Source organism: Equus asinus, chromosome 9 (genome assembly GCF_041296235.1).
Source record: "Equus asinus isolate D_3611 breed Donkey chromosome 9, EquAss-T2T_v2, whole genome shotgun sequence".
In the NCBI taxonomy this organism is placed as follows: Eukaryota; Metazoa; Chordata; class Mammalia; order Perissodactyla; family Equidae; genus Equus; species Equus asinus.
In genome coordinates, this window is record NC_091798.1 from 50770391 (window position 1) to 50780029 (window position 9639).

Genomic DNA, 9639 nt, shown 5'->3' on the forward strand with positions numbered 1-9639 from the left:
GTTCAAGAAGAACTTATCAGGGGAGTTGGTGCCCATGCTGAAGCTTCCCCCCTGGAAACCATAGAATGCTGGAGCTGGAGGCAATTGGGGATCACTCGTCGAGGCCACCAAGTACAGTTGTACAGGTTGTCCACAGCACAGTATCAAGAGTACCCTTCCTATCATAGTCATTGTAAATGGGGTCCTTTGAGTTGTAGAGCATCCAGCCTGCAAGAGGTGCATGAAGGCCTAGCATCCCTCTCATTTAATAGAGAGGAACCACGGGGACCAGAAAGCACATTGCACAGGTCCCACAGCTGGACAAGGGCTGGCACTGAACCCACTCTGCCCTCCGCCTTCAGCCAACCTTCTTCACAACTTTGGGGCCCAAACATCACTCCCATGAAAATAAATGCAAACTCAGAAGGAGCCTCATTTCCACTCATACCCTGATTTTACCCAATATGAGGAGGAATGAAGGAAGCCACAGGGGCTCCCTTCCCCCGGTCCACACGCAGGGCTCTCGACTTGGTGCCCAATCTCCCAACACTCAGCTGCTTGCTAGAGCAGCTTTGCCCAGGGTTCTCCCCCCACCTTACTGCTGCCAGCTGTTTGGAGCTGTTTTAAATGACATATTTGTTTCTTGGATTGATTATCAGCTTCTGCTTATCTGAAACCTTCCCTTATTTTTCCTCTCCTAATCCCAGGTGTCATTTAGGTACCACTGTCGATTGTACAACGAATGGCGTCGGACCAATCAGAGGGTGATTCTCCTCATTCCAAAGTCTGTCAACGTCCCTTCCAACCAGCAGTCCTTGCTGGGCCTCCATTCTGCCAAGAGGAACTCAAAGGAGACAATTGTTTGATATTCGTGTGATTGGTTGGTTGGTTGACTCGTTGTTTGGGGTTTGGAAGTTTCTGCACTGGGGCCATGGACTGAGCCACCCCAAACCCTTCCTTAAGCCTGTGGCTCTGAGAACATCCAGAGCCGCGTTAGCACACCGTCCCGCACAACGAGCTCCGCCAGAAGGAAGCAAATGCTGTTTGACTTCAGATCATGGATGCTGCAATCATATGATATTTGCTAAGCTGCCAAACATGTTTATTTAGCAGATACTGTATGGAATTTTCTGAACACCTCTTTAACCTATGAGGAAGGTTGTCCTGCTAAGGATGCAATTCAATTCTTCCTTTTTTATTACTATTTCAAATATATATATATATATATATATTAAACTTAGATGATAATCAAAATTGAAAAGCCAATGTTAAAACTGGTTTCTTGGTTTGGATGGGTTGTGTTTGGGTTAGTTTATTTGTTTTCTGGTTCCTACTGTACATTCTTTGGGGTATTTGATAGCCTGAGTGGTCTTTTTCATCTCTTTTATGTCTCTTACTCAAGGGGACAGCATAACAACTGCAGAACAAGTCATATTTGGAGGATGTTTTGTACTAAACTTCATTTAACTATTCAGTTTTTAAAGGAGAAAAAAACAAAAGGCGTGGCAGCTCTCCCCACAGTGAGCTGTTTATTTAAATTTCATTAAGGAGAAAAAAAAAAAATTACGGTGAGAAGCACGCTCCTTTCAACCTGTTTGGTACTGACAGCTGATAGAAGCTATTTTCTAATAATAAATATCCAGTGTGTGAAAGACAAACCCCACTGATTGCAATCCTTTTTTTTAATCATAAAACCTGTGAAGTTTCCCAAAGTAGATTTAAAAAAAAAGGGGGGGAAAGCAAAAAGGGTTGGTGTTCTTGCTCCCATCTCATTGAGGACCCATCTTAATTCTGCATTCACAATGAATTGGAGGATCAGTACACATTTCTAGGAACTCCAGACCTGTTTTGCATATCAATTAGCAATTCCATTGCTCTATTGAATTTCTAGCTTGACAGGTAGATGTGGCAAAAAACCCTGTCCTAGCAGCCTAAGACCCCTTTGTCTGATTTTCAAAAAAAAGAGCCCCACACAGTGCCTTCCCCCAGCCATGAGCCAATTCCGTCACAGGCTAAAATAGACTTTTGCTAAGGGCTTCATGTCCCTTTTTTATCCATCGCAGTGTAAAGGGTCTAAAACGCACCCTGCGTTTGCGTGTTCACTGAAGCCAGGGAGCAGATGTGTCGTCTGAGGAAAGCACTTGCTTGGGTTGGCGCTCAGCCTCCCACTGTCCACCCCTCCACCCACACGCGGGGAGGAGAAGGCGGAGCCCAGCTTTGGGGAGTGCTTAAAATATGGATTTCTAGAACATGACCCACATTCCAAATATCACTCCAGCGGCTGCCTTATGCTCCCCAGGTGGGAGAGAGGAACAGGCAGTGAGGAGGGTAACGATTTTTGTCTGCAGATTGATCAAGCTGATGCAGGTGTTGCCTTTGTCTGCAGAGCCCTCCGTTCACGGACAGCTCCCCACACTGCCTGGGGAGGGAAACAGCTGTACTGCTCTCCGCTGCAAAACTCAGACGTGCTTTATGGCTTGTGACAATAGATTTCCTCCCCACCACGCTTCACTTCGACACTTCAATTCCAGTAATATACATCTCAGCCCTTCTGTTTACTCGGTCCTGTCACCCCTCTGTGCTGTCATTAGCCGCACCACCATCAACCGTTTCTTAATTGACCTTTTTAAAATGCTGGATACCACTGGCTTCATGCAGCTGTCACACATTAAATTTCCAGAGCCAAGAGTCCAACTTGGTAGCTTGCAAATTGCAGCCCTGTAATATAGTTGATAAATGATGTCCACCCAGGCTTGGTCCCTGAGCTATCAGGTTAACCAATGACACCTCCCTGGTGAATGGCGTGAACATTCAGGAGAGGACCATATGGTTTCTCCTCCCAGGTTCTTCCATGAATTAAGGAAGCAGCAGATTCCCAGGATCACTTCCTGTTGGGCTTGGCTGCAGAGTATTCTTGCTGTCTGGTCCATGAGATGAGATATAATGATGTGAAATATCGAAGGCAGGCAGCCCCCGGCAGCTCCCCGGGGCTCCTGCGCCGGGAAGGTTATCAGGTAGTACTGTGCCTGTGTTACGTCTCTTTCCCATATTTGCATCCCCACCCTGAGAAATAAAGCAGAGTCTAAACACAAGGAGTAGGTTGCATGTGGGGTGGTGGCAGGACATTCCCGGCCTCCTAGAGTGGCATCAGTGCCTCCCTTCCCAGGCTAGCAGCTTGGGTCCTCCTTGGGAGAGGCTCTGAGCTCCATCAGCACCAGGGCTCATCTGAGATTCTGAAAGTTCTTAGAGGACACATCTTCCTCTCTTGGCCCTTTAACCCTGACATCGTTCAAGGTGGGAGAGTGTAGGGAACTGAGCATATGTACACAGCACCAGCCAAGAGGGCAGGGGGCAGGTGGGGCTGCAGTGCAGCTCTGCGTCTCTCACCAACCATGCTGCATCTGCCTGGAAGAAGGGGTGCCTTTTGCTAACTGGCGCAAAGGTGCTGCACATGTTACCAGCGACCCTGCTAGCCTTGTCCTCTTTCTTTGCTTTCTTCTTTTTGAAAGATCAAAAATGAAGCAGGGAAAGGAACAAGGAGGGACAGGTAAAGGATTCTGGTGGTTTACGGCTTCCTTTTTCACCGACTTCTTGCACAGGCCTCTCTCATCTGTGCCCTTGCCGCATCCTGTCCTAACTATTTGTCTTGAGAATACTAGTAGAGACAAGTATGTGTCCCAGGGAAGCCAGAGGGGAAAACTGACAACTGAAGCAAGTCCAGTGTGCTCTGCCTCCCCCACATGTGTGCGCGCGTTTCTTCATGTTCTCATCCGAGGGCAGGATGGAAAACACAGAGCGTCACGCAAATTCTACAGCTCCTCAGAGAACTGAGCCAATGCTCAGACGAGCTGTAAAACTCAATTTAGGATAAATAAATGGCATGACTTAGAAGTTACTTGTCTTTCGTGTCCTGGTCTCCCTTCCCAGTGCCCTGAGTGCCCTGGATTGTCACTTTCTGCTGGGCTGAAGCCACAGTCATTTCATTTTCAGGAGAAAATGGAAGTGAAACAGCAGCCAGCTATCTGCATTTGGCCAGCAGCCAGCTGGAGGTTCCGTTTCCTCCCTGGGCCTCTTTGTTCCCCTCTTGGCACTGGCCCCCTCAGCCCGGGCCTGTCTCAGCCCTCCTGACACTCCACACAGCTCACAGAGCAGGCATGGCAGGCATTATAACATTGTCTTCAGCCTGTCCTTGCCAGGAGTATCCCAAGGCCAAAAGAACGAAGGAAGAAAGACATATAGGAAGGGAAACTGGCACATGCTTCCTTTCCACTTGAATCCCAGAAGCTATCTGAAGATCAGCCACACGGCTTGTAGCCCTAGGGCCAGATGAGAAATCCAGGTTGCAATTCTGAAGCCTTAACTGGGATGGAAGGTGAGCCAGCGAGTGCGGACGGGGCTCAGGATTATTGAGAAAGGTTGAGAACAGGATGGAACTGGGTGGATGCTGTCCCTCCACCAAGCACGTGAAAGATCCAGCAGGCTGCCGCTGAGGCCTGGAGGCTGGACTCATGGGAAGTTGGCACTCCAAATAGTGATGCCTGGGCAATTGCAGACCCTCTCCACATGTGTCAGCTCTGCAGAAATACGCCAGCTATTATGTTCTACCATCCTCCTTTTTGGCTTTATAGGAGTCTCAGTGTCTAGGAGTTGGCTTTGGGACATAGAGCCTTTCCCTTGCTGTTTAATTGTTCTGGGGTGAGTCTGGCTCTTTGCTTCCCAGCTCAGTAGGGTGTGAGAGAATCAGCTATGAGTCAGATTGGTGGGTTTGAACCTGGCTCTGCAGTGTCTTAGCTGCCCATTGTGGACAAGTGACCCCACCTATCTAAGCCTCAGTATTTGCCTCTGTAAAATGGGGATCATACCTACCTCAGGCAGTCCTTGTGAGATTTGTAGGGCTTCCCTCCCAGTAGTTCATGAATGAATGGCGGTGCCCTTCCCTCCCCTTCCTTCCACACACTTGCTCACATCTGGGTTACTTACCCTAGCTTGTGTTTTGACAAACGGCTTTGATAAATGATTTGAAGGACCACAAACAAACAGTTTTAAATCCTTTTCAAAAAGAAGAGGGATTAATTTTAAATAATCGACAGATATATATTGAGTACACTGTGCTTGGGAGAAAAAAGAACCGTAAGAGACCCTTCTGGAGGTTGAAATTACTGCCTTGACTGAGATCTTTGAATTATGTGTAGATTTCAGTTATCCTTGCATTTCCTGAGACTGGAGCCTATGGCTAAATGAGAATTCATCACAGATAAAAAATTTTCTAGTTCTGGATCTAGTGCTACAGAGGAAAACAAATAGAGTCCATCAGTTGTCTGTGTTCCCAGAAATGAGGGACTCGTGAGTCACTGCGCTCATACATCTAGTGCCTTCTCAGAGGCTCTGAATTCTGTGCACAAAGAGAGCAGAAGGAGATTGGCTCAGAGAGCCCTGCTTCCTTTTCAGAAACTCTGCTTTTTGAACACAGCTTTCACCTATTAGGGCCATAGTTACCCTGTCAAGGAAATGAATATATGGACCCTGTCAGAGATTTTATTTTATTTTATTTGTGGGCACCAGGTGCAAAGAATTGAGTTAATCATACATTTCAGTCTGATGACACAATTTCTCTCACCATGAGCCTATATGGGTCCCTGTTCTATTTTATTCCACAAATATGTACATTGTGCCAGGCACTTGCCACGAGCCATGCGCTATTCAGCACTTTGAAAATTACCTCCTTTAATACTCACAACGACCTCATCTATTGCTGCCTAACAAACCACCCCAAAATTTAGTGATCTAAACCAGCCATGTTATTACATCTCACTATTCCATGGGTTGGCTTGGACTCCCCTGGGTGGTCCCTGGGCAGTGCCTCTTCTGGTCATACTTGGGTGTCTCAGACAGTCAGATGGCCCAGGTGCTCCTCCTGTGGCCTCTCAGCCTCAAGGGCCCCTCTTTTTCCATGGCAGCTCAGGGCTCCAAGAGGGAAGAAACTTCTGTCCTGCTTGGAAGTCCCAGAACGTCACTCCCTTACATCCTATTGGTCAAAGCAGTTACAGGCCCAGCCTCTTGATAGGAGGAGCTGCTTGCATACACAAGGGAGGGACAGAATTGTCTGGGGCCATCTTTGGAGATTAGCTCTCAGACCCTTTTTATACATGGAGAAGCTTAACCAGAGAGGTTAAGTTACTTGCCCGAGGTAACAGAGCTAACAAGGGGTGGAGCTGGGATTCAGACCCAGGTTCTCGAGCCCATGCTCTTAATCACTATGCTCTGATGCCTCTCAGCTTCTAGTTTTATAATATTTTCCCTTCATCCCTAATCTCCACTCTCATCTCCTTCCTGCATTAGGCACCCACTCTGATATCTTTGATATATAAACTGGATATGTATATATCTTTGCAAAACATTATTTTGTGAGTATGTCTTAATTTACGTAAGAGTTATTATGCTATAAATCTCGTTCTTTTTTCCCCCACCTAACACTACGTTTTTAAGGTCTCTCCATGTTGCTGCACATGTATCTAGCTCATTGCTTCTAATGGCTGCTGGGGATTCCATTTCACTTCCATTCCCTTAGTGTTACTGCAACTCCCTGACCCCACCAACAGTGCAGCGATGGGCAGCTTCCTCCTCCCCTCCCTTAGTCCTGTGGGAGAGCTCCGCCGGACTCCTATCCATCGGTGGCAATGCTGGTTCATAGGATGCGGACAAATTTCATTTCACTGTTTTAGTCTTGTTCTCCAAAGGACTCTACCACCTTAGACAACCCCTAGTGGTGGCTCAGTCTCCCCCTCCTTTCCTACACTAGCTATTATTTATTTGTTCATTTTCAGCCAATCTGATAGTATAAAGCTATGTCTTATCACTTGTATCTGTTCAAATCTGTACTTCTCTATTTTCCTATTGGGTTTGGTGTCTTTTCCTTTTTAGTCTCTCTAAGTCAGTTTGACGTGCTGCAGAATCTCTCATCTGTTCCACTGTCTCTTAAGTTTGTCTGTGGTTTGCTCTGTTGAACAGAAATCCTTACCTTTGACATGGTCCAATCTGTTTTGTGTCATGTGGTTTTTACTATGGGTGGTCATATTTAAGTTTTAGAAGCCCTTTCTCATTCCAGAATCTCAAAGATAGTCTCCCATATTTTCTTCCTTTAACTTTATAGTTTTAGGTATCACCCTTAGGCCTTCAATCTACCTGGAGCTCCTCTGTATGTGACACAAGATAGGGAACCAACTTTATCTCCCTAACTTTAGGCATTTTCCCATCACCATATAAACAATCTGATCAATCTCCCCTTTCCTCATTCATTTGTGGCGTCACCTGTCCCATACACCCAGTTCCATATAAACATGAGGCTGCTTTTGCATACTCAACATGTGACTTTAGTCTATCTGTCTGTGCCTGCATAACCTCACTATTTTTCTTACTGTAGCTTCGTAGTGTCTCCATACCTAGTGGAATGAGCACCTCCTCCCACCCCCTGCCCACTTCAGTCTACTTTTTTCCAAAATTGACTTAGTTATTTGTGGACAAGCTTTTTATTTTTGTGTATAAATTTTAGAATACTTTTGTTAAGTTGTTTCAAAGGTCTTGATGGAATTTTGATTGGAATTGTCATCAATTTATACATTAATTTCATGAAAATTGACATCTTTACAATTTTTGGTAATCCCATGGGACAATCGTAGCATATCACCAGTTATTCAGGTGTTCTTTTGTGTCTTGAAATGGAGTTTTAATCTTTGTCAATAAAATTCTTGAACATCCTTTGTTAGCTTAATTTGTAAATAGTTTATAGTTCAGTTGCTGTTGTCAATGATACCTTATTTCCTATTCTATTTTCTAGTGGGTTAGTGCTGATACAGAGGAACACTCGGTTGTCCCGCACTAGCACTTTTGCTGAACTCTGTATTAGTTCCCATAGTTTGTCGATCCCCTTGTAAGCCTGCTCTTCCGCTTAGCTCAGTGTCTTAGCAGTCTCAGCGCAGCGGCCAGGCCCTCCAGCCCTCTTCCCTTGCAGCTGTGCTGGCAGGCATATCTGTTGGTCTCCCAGGCTTAAAGAGTGCTCAAAGTTTCTCCACCGTTGCTATTTGCTATACATTTTTCTTATGTAATTTCACTGAGTTATTCTGTTTCTTTTCTATTTCTAGTAATCTAAGAGTTTTTACATTATAATTTTAAATAATATATTTAATTAGTAATAACTAAATATAATTAACAATAATAATATTGAGAAATAGTATTGAGAAATTTGTGTGACTTTCTACTTTAATCCACGTAGTAAGATATAGTACTCTTGAACCATCCCTTCAGTCCTGGATAAATCTTTCTTAAGATTTTCTGTGTCTCTATCTATATTGAAAATGAAGAGTTCATGCCACCACCCCAATTTCAATCCCATACCACTGAGTTCAATCTTATTTTTTCCATTTCCATATTTATGGCTCTCTCCTACCATAAGAAACCTGGTTTTCATTGTCCCTGATTTATTTACCAATTTAATCAATCCCTCTGCAGGTAGCCCATGTCTCATCTCCACAGCCATCCCCTCCCTGGGTAGGTGTCCCCTCACCATTCTCCAGCTCTGACACCCCAGGCCAGGCCGCCCTCTGTGGGGACGCCGGTCTCATCCCAGTCCGACTGGCGCAGCCAGTGGATATTCCTCACCATCATTCAGTCTGTATGTATTTCCTTCTTCATTTGCTGTTTTATTTCCATCCTCTCTTGTGTTATTTTGTCTAGCCAGTCTGAATTAGTGGTGTTTTTCATTAATCTTTTTGAGGAATAAGTTTAGAACTTTCCTAATCTTCTCTTTCTCTCACCCTCTTTTGTCCTCTATTTCAATGATTTTTTAGCCTTATCTTTATTATTGCCTTCCTCTTGTTTTTTTTTTAAATTTGCTCGTTTCAATCTTTTTTTTGTTTTTGGATAAATGATTTAAAGCTTTAAATTTTCCTCTGAGTACTACTTTATCTCCCACAATTTTTGAAAATTTTCGATGTTTAAATTTTAGTTCTAAATATTTTTGAATTTCTCTTATGTTTCTGTCTTTAACCCAAGAGTGATTTAGTAGTGATTTTATTAGCTTTCAGCAAATGATCAATGGGGGGGGGGGGTGTCTATTCTTTTGTTTTGTATTTCACTTATTATTGTATTATGGTCAAAGAACCATGGTCTCTATGATGTTGATTCTTTGAAATTATGGCATTTTTTTGTGGCTTAATACATCGTTGATTTTTGCAAATATATATACATATATGTATATATAAATAAATAACCTACAGCTTATTGTGTAGTTCACGTCTTATCTGCTTTTTTTTAATGCTTGATCTGTCAGTTTCTGAGAAGAGTCTATGAATTTCTGATTACAATTATTGATTTATTATTTCTCCCTTTAGTCCTATTGGTAACTGCTTTATATATTTGAGACAATATTAATAGATTTATCTTTATCATTATATCTTCTTGATATATTGTTCCTCTTACCAAAACATAATATTCTAATATTCTGTTTGTCCATTTTGATGTTTTAAAATTCTCTTTTGTCAATTAGTATTAAACATTTCTGTATCTTTTTATGTCTCCTGTAGAAAGCATACTGCTAAAAGGTCTTTTTAAAATTTAATCTGGAAATCTCCATTTTGGGATGGGCGAGTTTAATCTATTTACATT

The 9639-nt window shown here is 43.6% G+C and overlaps 1 protein-coding gene across 1 annotated transcript in view; it reads left to right on the forward strand.

Moving 5' to 3' along the window:
• MARCHF3 (membrane associated ring-CH-type finger 3) overlaps nt 1-1637 on the forward strand; it is a 136441-nt gene extending 134804 nt beyond the window's left edge. Inside the window, exon 5 of the mRNA XM_014859534.3 lies at nt 687-1637. Within this exon, the coding sequence (XP_014715020.1) occupies nt 687-845 (159 nt within the window). The 3' untranslated portion in view covers nt 846-1637. The remainder of the gene's footprint in view (nt 1-686) is intronic.
• The last annotated feature ends 8002 nt before the right edge of the window (nt 1638-9639 follow it).